This window comes from Melozone crissalis, unplaced genomic scaffold (genome assembly GCF_028551555.1).
Source record: "Melozone crissalis strain CALT ecotype California unplaced genomic scaffold, PUWL_Pcris_2 ptg000018l_1, whole genome shotgun sequence".
NCBI lineage: Eukaryota > Metazoa > Chordata > Aves > Passeriformes > Passerellidae > Melozone > Melozone crissalis.
The window spans coordinates 32825435-32846075 of record NW_026535796.1 but is presented as its reverse complement, the minus strand read 5'-3'; the positions used below and the strand labels follow the sequence as shown (position 1 = coordinate 32846075).

Genomic DNA, 20641 nt, shown 5'->3' with positions numbered 1-20641 from the left:
TAAATCTATGTGACCACCCTCTGAGCATAAATGTTTCTTGTTTTACACCAGCACCCCTGTCAGGATGGTGAATCATCTTCAGAAGCAAGAGCAGACAGTCTCAATTTATATCTCACACTGCAGCTAGCCAACGTGAGATGCTCACCCTACTTCAGTATAAACAGATGTTTACTACACCCAAGTTGACTATAAGTAGATACTAAAACATTTCACTTCTGGTTCACATCCCCCTGCTGTTTTGTGTGGGATAGGATCAAGAAATTTTTTAGATGCTTTTTGTCCTGATGGAAAGCACAGGACCATTATTCTGACTCAGGTCTCACCTCTAGAAAGCAGCAACTACTGGTGGGTACACAAATGGCTGACATGATGCAAATGCTGTGGAGAATTACAACTCTCTTTTAAGCTCTGTATATCATGCTGAATGCAAACACTGAAGTTTTTAAGAATATTAAAAAATTCTTTCATGTTGCCAGAGAACAGATTAGCAAAGGCAGTGTAAAACCACTGTAAACTACATTGTATGAAAAACGAAGTACATATTTTCTTAACATTCTTAATTACAGTAATGTTCTTTCTTAATGAAGGTCATAATTATTTCACTATTCTGATTTTCAACTGTCGTTATTTTACTGAATAATATTGAGAAACTATGCAGCTGACAAAACTACTTCCTTCATATGTCAGAATTAAATTTTAGCTGAGCATTTAAAATAGTCAAGAAACCAGATTATTTTATAACGGTCTTTAGTCTATGAATTTTAGTGACACATTTTAAACGACATTAAGCATCCTCTTAAGGCAGTGCTAATAATTAATACTACTGTAATTAATACCAAAAAGCCTTTCTGTTGACAGGTTTATAAATTGTCAGTCTTTTTTTGAAATGTAGAACATCCTACATCTTCTAAATAAAATGCTAAGCTAACAAATGAGTTCCTACCTAATTGCCAAACACTGATTTGTATGAAGCAGTTGAGGTTACAAAGAAATTGGGAATTCTCAGCCCGGTTTCCCTGCTGATGAGTACGAACTGTCTGTGTAGCTCTCCCAGAGGTGTCAGAGGAATCTCTATAGTGTCACACAAGGGTTCTTAGCTCAAAGTAAACACACTTTCCACAAACTCAGCTGCTTAATCTGTTTGCAGGTTGAATTATAAGATGGGGGTGGATGACTCCGGGTGCTGGGAAGACGCGCAGAGCATTTCCACAGTTTCGTGGTAAAAAGGGCATGCTATTGTCATCAAAAGACTCCAACCAATTGTTTGATTTTGCTATAGGCTCAGTCGTCTGATCTTAACAATAATGAAAACTAACCTGACCAAAATTTTCCCAAGTAGTTGAGCATGTTAAATTACGTAAATTCTTTTCACTATAGCGGTGCATCACTACTACTTTAATTCAGTTTGTGGCTGCAGTTCTACTTTAGCCACCCTGCGTACATGGGATTAAACAAGATTGTTTCACTTTAGGGAAAAAAAAAACCCAAACCAGTAAAAACTCAACCTCTGCTTAAATAGCTATATTATTAAACATTTATAAATAAAACTAGATGTAAAAACTAAAAAAGTTAAAAAGGTTCTACCAATATTCCCTTTACCATTACTTAATTTTTTTAATAGGTTTATTTTTATCAACCACACACCTCTCAAAGTTTCAAATATGTCTAAGTGCTCAGAATAAAGACTTGAATGATTATCAAACAATCACTGGAGGATTTAAAGAGATGACTAAAAAGATGCATTTTCATAGATAAATACCTTAATTATATTTTATGTAGCTATGAATAAATAAAAGAGATAGGAATATAACTATTTTAAAATAGAACTCAGCATATTTTTTTTTTAAAGAAAAGCTTTTGTTAGGTGCTTGCAATATATTATAAGCCAGTTTCTGGCTACTCTGTAAACATGCTGTAGACATTTAAGTTGAAGACATATATGGACAGACAGGAAAATTTGCATCAGCTCATCATCGACCACCTTGGAAGGATGAGAGAGGAGAATTTTGCACTTGATGAATGTAATGCAGAGATGAGAAGCACCAGACTGTCAAGAGGCACAACTAATAACAAACATGACAATACGTACTTCACTAGAGATGAACTTCAGGTTTTGGAGTTCAGTAACCTTTTAACAGGGAAACTCATGATGGCAAAGAGAACACAATCTCTGTTCACCAACTCAGAGACTTCCTGAGGCTCTCAGTGAGATTTTGAAGCCATCCCTAAACAACCCCATAAGCATTTACCGTGGCATGAAACCTGCCAGATGTGTAACAGACCAAAAATGAGAACCGTACTATTCTACCATGTAATTATAAAGGGAAATACTCTGTAGCCATAGGATTGCCACAGGGTAAGAGAACAGTGAAAACCATTCATAGGAGATGGAAAGACTTTCTCTGTGCCTTGCACATGTAGGAAGCAATTTCCTTAACAGTAATGAGAGGTACCCTGACTTGCCTAATAGGACAAACCTGTTAAAATGATCAGCTTCACACTGAGTAGGAAATGAGCTGACAAAGGAAGAATCATTTTAAAGGACCTTTTCTGAGTACTGCCACACTTTCAGTTATAGACAAAATACCAGAAAAAAATGCTTCCTGTGGATTACAACTGCAATTTTTGTTGGAAGGCAAGTGACTCACTTTTGAACTTTTTCATTGGCCTCCTGCAAAGCTTCCAGGGCTTTCTGGAGCTTCAGCTCAGTGTCCTTTTGCTCGGATCGAGTCTGCTGCAGCTGAGCTGCCAGCTCTTCAATCTGGCCATAGGTTAGGGTCACAACATCCTCCCTTCCCTGCAGTCCACCTTCAGAAATACTGAAAGCACAGCTAGGCTGGTTCTTCAGACTCAATCCTTCAGACAAAGACTTGTATAACCTGGGAAAAACAAATTATACATGTTACTAAATTTCAGTCTAAGGTTGAGCTGCAAGAATGAATTAATACATTCAATATGTCATATATTTGGACTCACATGCACTAGTAACAAAACAAATTATACTTCAGAAGTGACAGAGAACAAAAAGAATAAACCTTTTCTGCAATGCTCTTCTAGAAGTATGTAACAACCATAAAAATTTGAAAAAGTAAAAAAAAATTCAGCAAAAACTCAAGAGGAAGTATTTTCCAGCTGTAGCATCTTGTTGATCACCTCCGAGCTGCAGCAAAAAGTTTTTATTGTGATTTATATAAAGTTGAATTAATCAGTATAAGTTATTGATGTGTTAATAACTTGTGGTACACAGGACTCTCTTTTAGCAAGCAGAACCACCAGCTACAAGGGATTTATTTGCAAAAGAAGACTTTTCAATGAAATGAAAGGAATAAAACCACTACAATTCAAAAGTTGAAATCAGTAAATCAACAGGATTACTTAGTAATATGATTTGCACATGCTAATCAATTCTAAATGCCTCCATTCAGTTTTATCCAGGATTTTGAGGTAAGTTCATAGAGATTCCAAATCAAAGAGCACAGACCCAACACTCTTTCAGTGCACAAACCAGAATATAGCACTAAATGCTTTGTATTTGTGTGTCAGAAAGTTCTGGACAAACCAAACATTATTTCAGTGTGGATTTCTAGTAGCCATACACACTGATTAAGGTGTTCAAGACAGTCTACATGACACCTGCTAGTATGCAATAGCATATTTTCTTTCTCTGCAGTTTATTAAGGTATTTGCATGGAAAACACTGACAGTTCCAACAGCACATGAAGGAAAACCATAAATAAACTAAAATGTAATATACACGAACAAACAAAATGTGGATGAACTAAGAGAAATAGAGAAGCTAAAAGGTAAGAGTGTTGACATATCATTGTGCATACTACCTGTAATTATCTGAAAACAATGTGAAAAATCTTCTCAATTAAATGAAGACATACTGAAAATATAATTATTCATAAAGGGACATAAAAATTCCTAGAATGGACTAATTAAAAAAAAATTACTCTAGCAGTTGCACATAAAATTTACTGACTGAAGTTCCACTACAGTTGAGCATTGATCACCATGGAAAAACACAAAGGTATACAAATAATGTTGAAAGCAGGTTACTGAAATACCACTGCTGCCCACTTCTTAAACACCTGGCACAAGATTAAAAGAAAAAAAAAGACATATGAGAAGCTAAACTGTTCAGTGAATATATGGGTCTGAAATATATGGTCAAAAAACTGGAGGATAGATTAAATATTCTACCTTGTTCACACCAGCTCAGAGTTTTTTCCCAGAATATATGAAATATAAAATAATTTATTTAGATCCTAAAATACTGGCTCTCTGTGGCTACAACCAGGCCCATTTTCAAAGACTGGCCATGAAAAACACATTTATACTACTACAATTGCTATATAATACTACATTTCTTAACTCATAATGATTGCATCTGAGTGACCAATAGATTCTGATGTATACACTTTGTAACCAGTGTGATTCCTCCAGATAAAGGCACTGTGATTGATAGATCTTTTAACAATTTTTTTTTCCAAAAGCATGTAATTTCCAGGCTTCCATCAATATGTGTTTTGGTAAAATACTTTTATTTCATCCCTCCTGAAATTTACTAAATTAAAATTCCTTCATTCACTTGAAGATTATTTCTCCGTGCTATAATAAAAAAATAAATGGGAGTTCTAGGCCTGAAGAATGGGTCACAGAAGTATTTAAATACTTCCTGAATTTCAGTAATTCACATATTCTTGTTAGTAAGCCTTTTGCTTTACTATGGCAACATGGCCTCTTTCCTGCTCCATCTTGGGTCTGAGAGCTTCAGGGACCTGCCTCAACTGTGTCTAGGCAGAAGAAAAAGTGACATGAATTGATATCACTTGTCCAGCTCAGTAGAGAGCAAGAGGTTTCCTCAGTCACCAAAGTCAGAGTAGCTTCAACCCTGCAAAGAAATATCCCCAGTTGTAATAGCTCCCAGAAGGACTTGACTTTGGCTGAAAATCAACTCTATGAAGTGCTGCTCCTAAAACACTTCTCACCTTGCCAGGCATATTTTTGCTGCTAGGTGGGAAATGATTTTTCACCTGAAGCAGTAACTGAACAACATAGCAAAACCTTCCACCTAAAGGAACAAAAAAAAAATCCAGCAAAAAACCAAACATTCCCTACCCGTTCCCTCCCACTGCCTCCACCCCAGTGATAAACATATCCAATGTTCCCAAAGGCATGTAGCTCTGACCTTGGTTTTCACCACAAATGTTTCTCACAGGTCCCGGAGACCTCTCAGGCCTCAGCCTGCACTCAGGATGGCTTTGAGGAGCGTCCCCTCATGCCACTGAGTGCATTCAAGGGCCGGGCAGCATCAATACCTTGAAAATACTACCTCAAAGGTGCTCTTAGGAAATACTGCAATAAGATGGTGTCAAAAAAGGCCCATAAGCCCTAAAAGGACTTTGAAATTTTGCTGTGAAGTGGAGGATATTAAATAGTCAAGTTTGCACTACACGTGAGTCAGGAGCCTGACAGCTGGTAGGCTGGTAACTAGATGACATTGCCCTACCATAGACAAATATTTTACTAGTCTTCCTCTGCCTGCATTTACACAAGGTAAGAGGACTGTGTTTCCTTCCCAGTACAACAAACCATCTCTCACTAATTTATCTGAAGGCAGCAGCCAAAGGCAGACTCTGGCACGCAGGCCATGGACCATGTTACAGTGGGAATGCTCGTTGCACATAATGCAGAGTATGCTCTTTGCACTGTCACAGTCCATCACAGAGTGTCACTCTCTTGTTGTGATGTACCCATGCATTCATAGTCTAGAGCTCAGGCAACCTCAACCACTTGTTGAACAGAGGCCATCATCTATTTTCTTCTCTGTGGTGGTTGGGCATACAACTTCAGCATTTCACAGGACACTATGCTTACAGATTGGTTCTGATCATGCATGCCCAGACTCAATTACATCTGAGTATGGAACAACAGTGAGCGGCACCTTGAGATTCAGCCTTAGGTCCTGAAATGATCTACAGAAATGTGCATCCTCTACCAGGGTCCTAAGAGCGTGGACACTAGATGATTCAAACATAGGTTCATTAGCTACAGTGAAAGCTTGAATTGACTACTATCCATCTTAGAATTTCTATGTTTCAACAAATATCAATTTAAGGCCACTAGCAAACACATTTCTCCTCCTTGAGCCTGAGTCTTCTTATATTTAAATAAGAGCGATCACAATTCTACCTTTGCAAAGTGCTCTGAGCTTCACTAAGGTCAAGAGACTCATCACTGCTGAGAGAGCTAAGTTAGATGCAGCACAATAAGAATTTAGGACAAAACTAAATCCAGATGGTCTTCTGGTGATGCCAACCAGAAAACATATTCCTTTCAGCTTCATTTTTACTGTCCAGGACCACAGAAGTACCCACAACATTTCCCTCTGATTAGCCTGGGAGGGGGAGTAGGACATGGAGTTAATAATCTGAGCCTTTCTTGAAGCTGAAGGACTACCAAGACATGCTCTCAAACAAGACATAATTGGAAATTATGTTTGTAATGCCTCCATTACAAACTCTACATTTAGGGAGTTGAACTGTAATCAAATGTCTTCTGTTCACTTTATGCAGCCCCTGGGCAAATTGCTGAGATAGCACAGCCTCATGTGAGTGATAGGTGCATGACATTCAGCACCACCTATCATTCCTCACATTCACCATGCCATCAAATGGTCTAGGACCTCCACAAAAATAGTTTCTGGATTAACAGTGCTTGGTTGAAACAGAGCAAAACATGCATGGGACTGATGAGTAGAAGGAAGTCTTTTTGAAGTGTCTGCAGTTATAGTGCTACTCCCTTCAGCTGGAGCACAGACCTGTGGTAATTGGGAGTGGGGCTGTGGCTCAGCCTCATCCCCAGTGGGCACAGCTGTGAGCAGCAGGTGAGCAGCATTGGCAGCAGTGAGCCATGGAGTGCCCAGGGGCACTGACCAACCACCAAAGGGAACAGAGGCACACAGGTGTGCCTCAGGCATCAGCATGAGGGGTATAAAAGGTAGGGCTAAAGAACAAGAAGGGCAGACACTTGAAGGCTTCTGATGTGGTATGGTGTTGCTCTGTGTGGGCGAGTGCTTAAAGCCTTCTGAAATTGTATGGTGCATGGCAGCTGTCTCAGCTGTGGCACATGCTGTGACACAGACCCACAGCTAAGGAGCTAGCTTGTAGCTAAGAAATCCACCTGGATTCCCTGGGTACCTGATGGACCTGGGACTGGGGTCTCTGCTATCTCTAATTGATTAGAGACTGGAAGATTGCAACTTAACTTTTCTTCTTACACAGAGATACAGTGCACATGAGTTCACAGAAGAGACTACTGTAGACTTTATGCTTTAATACTGAATATTACTTGCTACATGTTAACATTAATTGCACATCTTCAGGGTTCCACAATGTATCTGTGCTACTTGCAAAACACAGATTCACAGGCTCTCAGTTTTTTTCCACTAATTAGAGGACAGCAATACAGCAAACTATTGCAAGTACTGTTTGTAGTTTTCCCAAATTATGTTATTCCTAGAACCAAGCTTTCCATAAAAATGTTCCTATCATATTTTGACAAAGAATTGGCTGTATTAGCATATTTTAGCCTAAGCATTTGCTGGGTGTACCATGAAGGCTTGCTTCTAACTAAGTAAAATTAACCCAAAATTAAAAAAAGAAAAAGAAAAAAATGGTAAAGTGTTTACTTTATTCCACTAGATGCTACAAGTAAGAATTTTGCTATCTTGTATCTGTTCTTTATTGTCAATTCATATGCTTTGGCTATTCTTAAATATTTGCCAATGGCTTTAGTTAACAAAATAACTTTAACTTGGTATTTGTAATACTGTAGTTATTCCCTACAGTAATGGATTATTTAGGTAACACTGCAAATAGAGAGGGAACCTTATCTATTAATCGAAGACGGAGCTGGCACCAAGAGTGACCTCAGTATGTGAATATAATGGGCACCTAAGATGGTGCCAGCGACTCCATGTTTTAATGTGCATCACAACCTCCCGTCTGCTCTCCCTGGGAGGTGCAAGCATTCAGCAAAGGCAGAGCAGCCCCTGGCTCAGCTGTGGGCAGCAGGCAAAGCGAGGGGCACGGCCACCTTCCCCTGGCCAGCCTGAGCTGGCAGCACCTGCGCCTCTCTGCCGGCTGCGGGGTTGACATGGATCACTGAAGGGGTGTGTATGTGGGTGGTGTGGAGCCAGCAGCTCTGGCCTGGGGCCAGCAGGGAAACTGCCGATGTCAGGGATTTGCAGAAACACGAACTTGGTGGAAGAGACACAGAGGATCTTGTCCTAAAGGTCATAGCGATTTATTTTTTATACTGACACTGTGTTTTCAACAACATTTCTGACAACCATTTAAAGAACAGTGCACCATTCTCCTCAAATATAAACTGAATTAAGAAAGCAGTAACTCTTGGAGGTGCACTACAATAACAACCACTGGCATACCAACAAAAACTGGTAGACAACAATGTACTACTTTGTAATTTAAAACACTGTGTATTACTTTTCTGATCATCCTTGCCAAGAGCTTCATCTTGAACACTGTCACACATAAGAAAACCAGGGCATAAAGGAACATCAAGTCTTCTGACCAGACTTTTCAGGATCAGCTCCTACTGTCCCCACACACCCACCAACCCGGTCTAGACCTTCAGCAACCCCTTCAGTTCCCACTGGCTTGACAGTACTGCTGGGTGTGAACATTTACTCTCCAAAACCCCTACCACGGGAATCTTCCCTGATGACAAAGAATGGGGGCACTCAAGAGCCAGACATTTCTGCCAGAAGCCTTAATTGATGATGCCTGTCATCATAGTTTGAATTTAGATTTGCCTGCAGAGCTAATAAAATCTAATGGAGATTTCTTGGTTAGAAATTAGGCATGAAGTTAAGGCTAATATGGCTTGGGCCTTTAGTTTCCTTTGCAGCTTCTCACTGGTAAAGATAATGGCATCTGGCTTCTATTTTACATGAGTGACCTACACACAGACAATTTTATTTCAAATTAATAAAATCCTTTGGCAAAAAGTAGGAACATTAGTGAATCAACTCATATTAGATAAATTGCAACAATCCAGCTGAAATAAATAAGAATCCTGACCCTGAAAACTGAAACAGTCAAAGAATTGTCCACTCAGCGCAAAGGGCATGCCATTTATAAATCTATATAAAAGAAATCTGATGGCACTGATGCATATCATAATGCAGGCATCAGAATCACCTGAAAACAAGCTCAATGTAATGACTATGTGCTGTTGACTTTTATTTTTGTCTCCAGGGAATAGTGTTTACTTTGCTTTAAAATTTATATGAGTCATTTTGTTATGTGCCTTTTTTTAATTAGTCGGAAAGAAATAGCCATTTGAGAAAGAGAGCGGAAATCAATTCTGATTTGATGCCGATAGCTACTGTGCGATGTAAACTGTGTGTTCTTTCTAATTAAATGTAAACACGTGCAGTTCTAAAGTCCAGCAGTGATGACAACTACTAGAAAGGATTGCCTAAGACCTGGTCAACTGATCCTTGTGAACCTTTTGTTCATACCGTAGGCGAACTTGTGCAATCTGTCTCAGGTGAACGCCAGTTGTAACTGACTTTATTTTAGGTCATCTTCAGAGAAAAGACTTGACAAGAATGTGGAGAGCTCTGTAATACCTCCAGTTACCCATTAACTATGTCCTTCTGATAGCTAATCAATAGCATTGCATGGAGCCAAACACACTGCACTGAACTGCCCCTCTTCCAAAAGCCAAGTCTTGGTAAATATTTAATGGCAGTAAAGGTGTTTTGACTCTTATCAATCTGATATGTTAAAGAACTCTTGAAAGAAACTTTATCTTGCTTCTATCTGCATAAATAATTTGTTCGGTTACAATTTTAGCCTTATGCAAAAGCACTGAATTTAATGATCTAATGCTTTTAAATCAAGGCTTTGGACAGAGAAAATGTAGTTTCAATCCACATGTCACAATATACAGAAAACCCAAAGTTTATTTCCTTGATAAAATGCCAACTAGAAATATACATCAAGGAACCTAGCCTTTTATACTGTACTAGTAATACTGTGCCAAACTTGCTCAAAACCTGTTATACAAGTGCGTATTTGAGATTTTCTTACAAAGCTTCAGTTTCTGAAAAATTCTTAGCTCTTATTCACATCAAGACAACGTAGGACTTTTAGCTTCTTTTCACAGGAAAAAAACCCCCGACTCTAAAATAGTTATACTAGGATCCAGTGACTTTTTGTACCCATACATTGAATATTCCCATCTCCAAGTAGGTATATTAATGTGATAAGTTTTATCAAGCATGTTTCCATTTTCTATTTTTTCTGTATGAAGCTGCCTGTCTAGATCCCTAACAAAGAAACTTTTGTCCTGATCCTTTCACATCATGCAGGTATTCCTCTGCTAGAGCCAGGTAGGATCCAAAGACCACCTTAGACACTTAGATGGGCTTATTCCATGCCTCTGTGCTAATGTCAGAGAATGGAGGAATCCTCTGACTCTCTCCCACAGCACAGTTTTCCAGCCTCTTCTGTATGATCCAACTTCAATATGAGCCCAAGTATTTTGAAGAAACTGATTCAGCAATGGATCCAAGATTTTTCTTGGAAAATAATCTGGGAATAAAACATTGATTGTGTTTCAGTTTCCAAAATGTGAATCACCATAAATGTTTTCCCAGAAGAATAAGCATTACTTTTTCCCCAGTGTTTACATGGCTTCCTTTGTGCTCTTGATGCCATTCAATAGTCTTCAAAAATAAAGATCACAGGAATAACTCCCAAACACTGGCATAGATAAAGTGAACAGCCTGAAGTTTTCTAATCACTAGTAATTGCCTCTGGTGAAAACACTATTATTTAAAATCATAAAAGCATATAAATTAATCAAGCAGTGAAGTACATGGCACCATTTAGGAATGATCAGCTGAAGAAAGCCTGTTACTATAAACCTCAGAATATTTCTTGTACTTAATACAATGTTATCTTTATAAATCAGACATGATTGTGAATTTTACGGCTGTCTTGATTTGCTATTGTGATTGCTTGGCTTAACTCCTCCACTGAATCAGAAAAGCAAGAGACAAAACTGTCTTGGACCCCAAGCTGGAAGCCAGCCCTGCCTTCCAGCATGGCCAGGAACATCCAGCTGAGGTAGAGAAGAGTCTCTCCAGGAGAAGGCAATTAGAAGAACGTGTTTCAAAGATGGAATAATTGAATACATATGGTATTTCAGAGAGGGATGATCTCATGGATGAGCTGAGTAGCCCTAAATCTAGAAAAAGTAGCCCTAAAGCTAGCTCTCAGTGTGACTAACCTGAGAAGGGGAATCACATGAGGCTCTGCTCCTTGTCCGTACTTTCTTGCTGAATGAATGATTCAGTGGGTTAAAAAAATCTTTGCATGATTAAAAAAAAAGAAAAAGAAGAAGTAACTTTTAAAATTTGAGGATACTTCCTTTCCTGTCCCAAGAAAATAAAACAGAGTTTTTGAACAGTTTTGTCTGATCTTACTCAAAGGTGGTACTGAAAAATATTATGCAACTCTGATGAAAAGCAAACATGGTGTGCTGTGCTCCAGCCCATGCCCAGCTTTGGTCACCAGAGTGCCAGTAAGTGAGGTACTGATGAACTCTAGGTGAGTGTGCCCAGCACAGTTTCCCCACTTTCTTGGTACTGTACCCAGCAACATGAACTACTCTGCAATGGCTGGTGACTCACTAGGAGGAATGCACGGGCTGCAGTCTGAAATCTGTCCTCCACATGGGTAAAGACACCCAAAATGTCGACTAATGCCATCATGGCTTCTCCAAGTGCATACAAAAATGCACTTGGCTTGGGGATTGCTGTGTGGATACACACTTAGCAACTTACCTCCTGAACGCCATGTAAATGACACAATGGCAACATATCACTACTCAGTAAATCCTGTCTTACCCAGCTGCTGCTGCCAAACCCTTGCTCATATAAATCATACAGCTCCGTGGACAGTTAAGCACTATGAAACAAGGCAGTTAAAATGATGGCTTAAATGATAAAGGGAGCGCCTGGGAAATTTAATATAAGGGAAGTCTGCTTCCCTATTGTACCAAAGCTTACTGAAGCAACTGGGCAGACTTGTCTGGGCCATTCTCCTTAACGTGAGACAAGGGCACATGCTAAGGGAATGATTTAGTGGATTGGGGATAAGAGCCCTGTCTTGAATTCCCTCTTCTATTTCACGTCTTCTGTGTGGTACTGAGCAAGTCACAACATGCAGAACTCAGCCTGCCATGCTGAAACTGGGAATAAAGTGCCTTTCTGTCGTGGTTTGAGACGTCAAACTGTGACACTTTCCCTAGCTAATTTTCTTTAAAATCGATGCTTTCGGGGTCCTGGATTTCTTCTTCTTCTTATCTACATGTGCCGCATCTTGGAAACCTGAGGCCCAGATTGGTTCAGGTCTCAGTGCCAATTATTGTTCATGGAAAGACACTAAAGAGCTAATTAACAGTACACAAGCATTAATAATGCACACCAACGTGGTTAACCTCAGCAGACAGGTCTGGGAACCTGTTTGGGATCCAGGTTTGGGAACTTCATGGAAAAAACAGTTTTTCACAACTTTTTGCCTCCCCATTGCAGGTTCAGCCACCTGTCACCACAGGGCACAGGCAGTGACAGAAGCCTCCTGTGCTTTGTTGATCTGCCCCAAGCACAAACATCCTTGTTTTCTGAGATGTTCTTTCTTTCCTCCCAGTGAAAGGGGCCGTCAGCTGGATATGGCACATGACTGGAAGCCAAAACACACAACTTTCATACCTCTTGAAAAGCAAGACATTAGACTGGTGGCTGTTGAAGAAAAATCAGTGAAGAGAAGCTCTCAAGCATAGGAGTTGGAAAGAGGCTATAAAGTGCTGAATGGATTTCTGTATCCTAAACTTTTAAAATCAGCTTCCCTCACCTCTCACTTCCTTTACCCTCATGAGTTTTGACCATTGAGTTATAGAAATAGAATATGTAAAAAATTTATATAGTTGTGCACTTTAATTTAGCTTGGTTGAAGAGGAAAATAACATTTTTCACTTTATGACACAGGTTCTCACAAGAAAAACTGCAGTTTTTTCTTTCATTTCTCCATGACCAGCAGGTAAAGTGAAAAACTTTAGCAGGAAATATATTGGCTGCACTGAACCAAAGAATTAATTATTTTCTCAGGACCTGACAAGGAAACTGAATGAATATGAAAGCTCTTGTGAAATCTGGCCAACACGGAATTCAACACTCTTCAATTCCTTATTTATTTTTTGAACAGGACAAGATAATTATTGGTATGAATACTGCCTACTATGCTTATACACATGCAACAGATATTATATCCTCCTCTGATGTGAGCAGTAACATTGCTCAAGAGAGAAAACTAAATTCCTACATCATGACATTCCTCATTCTACTGTCACAACTGTAAAAGTATGGTCAAATGACTCCTTTGGTAGAGACAGTAGAGAAGAAGAGCTAAATGGAAGAATATATATTTCTCTATCTCCACCAGAGCCCTAAGGATGGAAGTCTCATTTACAGAATATGATTGAAATAAACAGAAGATTATCTTTTATGAGCCTGGATAACATTAAGATCCTGCCTACCTCAGAAGCAAAAAAAAGATAAATCAGATAACATGAACCTTGTTATCCATCCTTCACAGTCTTTCTGATGAAGGACAAATTAACAGAATTTCTTCCTCTTTGGTGAAAGCTCCTCCCAGTTCAATATTCTTTAATGATAGTGGAAGCCATTAGTGCATTTCCCACTGCTTTGAATTTCTTTGTATCAAGAAACTAAAGGCTATGGCCATAAGCAGGCGACCTTCTGGCTGCCTAGTACAACTAAATACTTCCTGGAAACCTTGCTACTTCCTCTTGATCTCTATGAATGGAAGACCAGAGGAGAAAAAATGCAAGAAAATATGACTTAATGCAGCCAAAAATATGGGCAAGGCAAAAACATTCCTTCAGGAATAAAAAGAAACAATAAATAATCTAGATGTTTGAAATCTTGGCCTCAACCTTGTTTGTTTCAATGACATAGATTTGGTATAACACAAGTTCTTCATGGTATATTTTCAATACAATGTACATAGTTGTTACCTTAATGAGATATGTAAGATCAGGATCAATGAATCAACACCATGATATGCCCCAAAGATATTTTTTCGAGGACAGCAAGTGAGCGGATGTCATTCCTCTGTTTAATCAGGAGTTAATGCGTGTACAGTAATTCCTTATTTTCACAATATTCCTTCTGACAAAGATAACAACCATAAGAATGGCTCCCAGCTGGCTAAACCTGACATACAGGTTTTGTTAATAAAAAAATGCATGACTTAATTAATGAAATGGATCTATTAAGACTGTCCCCCAATCAACCAGAGTGGCCCCACCTACAGCTGAACTTCACATGACCTATCTTATGCAAAAAGAATTGTAATAACTTGTACTGGAAGCTGCAATAGAGGAAAGGTTGCTATGAGGACAAAATATGACTTAGAAATGCATATAATGCCCCTAGAGGAGAAAGCTTAGTATTTTCACTTTTACTCAGCGTTTTCCTTTACACTGAATAATTGAAACCACTTTGCTAAACTATGTAAAATTATTTCACAAAGAATAATTACATTTGATCTATTAGCACCTGATACTATCTATTGTCTAAATTGCTTGCATTCAATCCATGAGTAATGTCAACAGTATTAACGTCCATTATGGAAGAATTAACTGAGGAAAAATAATTTTTAAATGTTTGACATTCTTGTACCCTTTCTCTAGCATAATGTTCAAAAGAATTATCATTATGCCAACATATTATTGGATTTTTTTTAAGGCAAGTCTTTATTTAAGTCTGCAAACTCAGGGTCTTTAAAATCACAAACAATTTGCCTGTTTTGTTCTGGCAAGCATAAATTTGTAGCAATCTAGTAATTTTACATTCTTCTCTTTTCCCATCTAGCATCAGCCACACTAATTGGCTGTCCAAATTCACCTCCATCAACTTTGGCAGGCTCAACACCTCCTTCAGAAAACCAGGTTTTCCCCTCCCCTCAATCATAAAGAGCTGCACTGTTACAAACAGAAAAAAAGGAACGCTGCAACATTTCTACAGCAAAGTTGTATATATACACATTAATTTGATCACACACACTCATACATGCCCCAAACTGAACTAATGCAACAGCAGATACCTATTTTTTTTTCTCTCTTGCAGCCTCATTCCTATTTCAGAGATTTCCAAATTCGTGCTTGCCTTTTAGCAGAGGAAATCCTATGAACTGTTTAAGATTACATTCTCACTGAAAGCAATGAATGCCACAGTCTTCTCCAGAATATAAAGCTACTTTCTCTCCTTGGAATAGTAACTTTACAGTAATTTGGAGGAAGCAGGAGAAACAGTTGGTCATTAAACATTAAATGTATTAATGGGGCACTCACAGTGTATGACTCATCTGGAAAAGGCAGTTCTGTACTTGCATTTCAGAAGGATTGTTGCAATACAATAGCTACTGTGATAAATCTAGGTTTATTTCACTTAATATTTAGCAGAACCTAATAAAGAAAACTTAAATCAATGCACTTTCCAAAAAATGCATGAGTAGCACTGTGTACATCTTACAGCCAGAGGAATAGAGAGGCAAAGAAAAAACATTCCAAAGGAGGCTCCTAATTTCCACTCCCCAAACAAAGACCCTTAGGACTTGGTGTTTACAACTTACAGAGACTTGCAACTCCAGATGAAAACAATGAAAAATCAGAACACTCAAAGCAGGAATCCCTCAAGCACTTAAGCAGCACATATAAAATCATCCACTTCTTCAGACTCATGTTGCTCTTGAAGTCCTGCTCAGTTCTCTGGAAATCTCAGACCTGCAAATATGGGTGAAGCACTTGGTAGCAGTTTCTTGTTACATGGCATAGTTCGAAATGGAGCTTCTGCAAAGCTCGGAAAAATGATCCAAAAAAACCCCCCCAAAACCAGAGTATACAGGATGCTGGCTTGATTAGTAAAAAGTTTCATATGATGTCCTGGAATGGAGGCAAAAGTGATTAATGTAAAGTCTAATCCATTAGGAGATACGAAGGAGATAATTCCTAAGGACGGAAATTTTGTTTTCTCTCTAGACATTGTGAATCTGCCCTTTATAGTCGTTTTTTTACCAGTCCTAGTTGTTCATGATCTATTGAGCCCTATAATCATATCACTTTGATGAAAGCTTTGTGCATTTCCTTACTCTGAAGTTCTGACTCATTTAGGTGATTAGGAGGCAGAACAGTAACAGAGATAAAATAACAGGACCACTTCAGAGCACACTTAAGTCACTGTGAGAACTCTCAAGTCCAAGGTAAATATATCTGTTCATAAGGAACTCCAGAAATGGAGACACTAAGAGAAACAGGCATGTGCACAACATCCTGGGCTTTTACTGTAGGCTTTTGTCTTGTTTTGCCTACTTTGTAGCAAATGAGCTCTTAGTTTTTTTCTGAGGAAAAAAAATACTTTGCAGGAATCTGAAGAACAGAAAGAAAATACTTATGTCTAGAGCTAGGGAAAAAAAACACAGCTCAGAAGCCATTTGTAAGAGCAGAGTACATGGCAGGATTTTTAGATGGTGGACAAAAAGATTTGGGACATAAAAACCAGATATTTTACAACAAATAAAAACTGAATCAGCTCACCAAAATAATCAGAACCTGGAGTCTGATGTACCTTTATCAAAAACCAGTCACATCTTGCTTATGTTTATGATGAATAAAATTCACTGGCAGTTCAGGAGCAGGCAATGTTTCAGAGGGAGACTCTGAGGAAAAGAAATGGAGTATGACATTCCCGGGATAAATATGGTGTGTGTGGGGAAGAACTTCAGTTGCTGGCCCCATCAAGTCCTGACAAAAGGAATGCAAGAGCTGTTCCCAAGGTGAAAGAAGACAGGCTGAACAATGTGGCTAATGGGATCACATTGAGCTAATGGGATCACCACGACTTGTTTTACTTCTGTTGGTGCATGTCAAAACTCTGATGTGTTTTAAAATGCATTCTACAGCAGCAAGCTAAATCTTGAGGCATTTTGGAGAGAATTTACATATCTCCAGGTTTTGAGCCTTGTGTAGAAAGTCTCTACTGGGTAAGAACACTTCAAGTTCAGAAATTTGCAAATTGTAAGAGCAGATTCTCTTCTGTCAGACAAAGGGAAAAAAAAGAAACAGAAGGCTCAAACATGTATCTTATTAAACAGGCATTTAATGCTGCTGCCCTGATATAAATCTGCAGAGGTTACAGACACCTCACATTTGCACAAGCCCCCCATTGCTCTCTTTCACAAGCCAGGTGTAGACAAGAGAATAAACACAGTCACACTGTAGCACCCAACTATACTATCACACATTTCGATTTGGCAAGTACTGACAACACTTGGGAATGCTGTATGTAATATTGCTGGTTTCTAAAAGCTCTGAAAACTTGCTTGATGCTCTTGATTATTGTATCCTCAAGGTATTCTAAAATTATCCTTAGTCAACACATAAGCATTTAAAAATCAAATTATATAGGTCAAAATGATCCCAATTTGGCACCTACAGTTAAACTATTGCTCCAGAAAATTACTGTTTTTTCAAAGGGGCACTCGTGGGTCCCTTCCCAGCTCCCTACATGCAAACTCAGGTGTCTAAATTTACATATATGAGACTGAAAATTTGGGCCGCACTGTTTAACAGGCAGATCTGCTGGGAGGTCTCTTGTAACCAGATTTTTTTAAAGCCTCATATTTATTGGACAGATACTGGCCCAATTCCAATCCACAACTGCAAATCCAAAGAAACAGCTCAGAGCAAACCAGCAGCCTTATTAGCCTTTAAAGATTTCATTTTCAAGAACTCAAGACCCTTTATTGACTAATGAAAGGTTGGGTCCCCAAGCCCACAGACTGATGTTGCTTGGAACATATTTTAATCATTTTGGAGTGCTAGCAGCCATCTGTCTAAAGAGCTTTGATCACATAAATGCACTCTGAACTGCAGCTCCTTCCGACTCCAAACCCTGTCCAAAAGCCAAAGGGAACCCGCAGGCATGGCAACTTTGAGACAATTCAAAGCCTTGCAATGTGATAAGGCTGCTTTTATTATTTAGCACATCATTAGATTTAATGACACCACAGATAAGAGATGCACTAAAAAGATACCATTGTCATCGCCTATCTTATAACAGCAACATCCAACTGTGACTTTGCTTTGTTTCTACCCAACACTTGTTACTTACTATGCTATTTCAAAAGAATAGTTAAACGAAACAAAAGGATTTCTTTTCCTGCCGCAAACATCAGAAATAGTAAACCCCCCCAAAAAAATTAGGGGTTTGTTTTTTTAATACATTCCTGCTTAGTTAAAAAAAAAAACCAAAAAAACACAAAAGAGAAGCAGAGAAATCCCAAATAATCTACTGTATTTTCAGTTTAGACTATTGACTGTTGGGCAGATACCACTTGCATATACATGCCTATTTTGGCCAGCACTGAATACAAATTTACATTGAAAAGAGAGAGATCCATTACAGTTACAGCTCTTAACATTATAACATTTCTTAACAAATTTTACATAATTGCCATTATTATTTCCTACTTTTGAAACAATTTGGCTGTTGCAAAGCTTATTTTGTGGTGATCAGTATTTTTGTTGTGGTGTCTTGTGAATGGTACAGACACATGCTATGAACTATGAAAGCTTGGCAGCAATGACAGTGTCAGGCATGAAGAAAATCTATTTTAATTACCACAGCCAAGAAATTGCTCTCAAAAATCAAAGCAGAAGCCCTAAGAGAGTGGTAAAAATTGCAAAAAATTATCTCTCTTGATGACGGGAGACACACAGTGGTGGAACCTCTGTGACAGAGCATGACTTTATTTGCTCCAAATGTCAGCAACCTCAGCGAGTTCAACTCTGAGATTACAGTGCTTGTAGGCTTCTTTTCATTCTGAGATCTTGTTCTTGGCTCTCTTCCTCAGGACATTAGCCACCAGTAACCAGGAGAAACTTTTAGTGTTGCACAGTATAATACTGTACTTTTCAATTCACTAACTGTCATACCAAGTGTGACTTGCTACCAATGTGAAATAAATAAATAAGAAACAGACCCTGCACTTCTTTGTCATTCATGAAAACATTTTCAGGTGGCTGTTCTGTAATGCTGATATATTACAGATTAAGGGAAAAAAAGATGAAACCATAACATGAAAGGCTCAGGTAGTGGAAGAGCTTCTCTTAACTGTTTGCTATCAAGCAAAACACAACACTGATGATTCACTCAGCGTAACTCCCTCCCTCTCCTTCTGTGGCTTTTCCTTCCAAACTCAGAGCCATAAAAGCTCCTCTGCTAATGAGACAGCAACCCCATACCACTGGTTACATGCCTGTCTTGAGGCATCAGGAAAAAAGACAAGTGGCTCTGTGCTAGTTCTCCTTGCTGTCACGACCATGTAAATGGCTGCTTGTAAGAGCAAACTATTACTAGTATGTTACACTTTACTCAAATATCTGAGAAACTCAGAACCGAGCAAATCCCAGCAGGCCCACTTATTCACTGGAAAACTGTGGCTGAAGCTTCCAAGTTTGTCTCTACTCTCCTGAAAATGACAGTTTTCACACCTATGCTGGAAGAACTACCCATACCAGATGAGTAACACATCATTATGGAATGCTGGACACAGGTTAAAAACCTTCCAAAACACAACACCTCTATCACATTAGTTAGAAAAACAGTTAGTGAGTGGGAAGTTAAAATGGAAATTTTTCCATTAAAAGGCATAGCATGCATTTATCACTTTAACAAAAGATCTAAGTTTAGATGGAAATTGAATAAAGAAAATACCTTACTCTCGGACTTCTCTCTTTGTAAACAAAACAGGTGAGCAGCCTTCTGTTTTGTGTTCTGTGACAGGCAGAGGATTTCCTCTGCCACCTGCATTCTTAGGTACTCCCTAACATTTTTCCACTGTGAGCAGTGTTAAATGCAGAGTAAGAAAAGTAATGTTATGTTTAGCACTGACTGAAAATTGCTCATGTAGAAGGTCTTCTAACTAAAGATTTTTTTTCAATTGGGAAATATAAATTCCAACACAAAAAAATATGCTGTTCACCTGTGGCACATTTTTAAGTGAAAAGTTTTCTTTCACCTTACAGTATTTCAAACTGTAATGCCATTTGATTTCAGCTCTTCAGCTGAAGAGAATTGAACTGAAACACATCAAAGTCATGATTTTTCAAAATAATTGAATTGACATTTTAACATAAAAACATGTCCTGGGAAAAACCAACAGAAAATGAAATGGCATTTTAAGTCCTCCTGACAATGTTATTACTATATTTCTAAATATCATATTAATAACAAAAGAATTCCCTTTCATACAATATTCATAGGGCAAGACAATTTTTTTTTGCACTTTTAGATTTTCTTCCTAACTTCTCATGGGAAAATCTGTCTTCCAAATAGCTCTTATTACACACACGGTTTTCCTGTGTTTCTTTAACTTGCTCTAGAGAGGGCTGCTTCTTATTCTGTATCTGTTTTCCTTCTCTCATTTTAAAGCAAGAGTACCTGCATTTTCATAGT

General features: G+C 38.5%; 1 protein-coding gene across 2 annotated transcripts in view; it reads right to left on the bottom strand.

The window, feature by feature from the left end:
• Window positions 1-20641, bottom strand: part of MIPOL1 (mirror-image polydactyly 1) — a 176854-nt gene that overhangs the window by 16824 nt on the left and 139389 nt on the right. For both annotated transcript variants that reach the window (XM_054276183.1, XM_054276182.1), the window contains one exon: window positions 2649-2879. In XM_054276183.1, the coding sequence (XP_054132158.1) occupies window positions 2649-2879 (231 nt within the window). The remainder of the gene's footprint in view (window positions 1-2648; window positions 2880-20641) is intronic.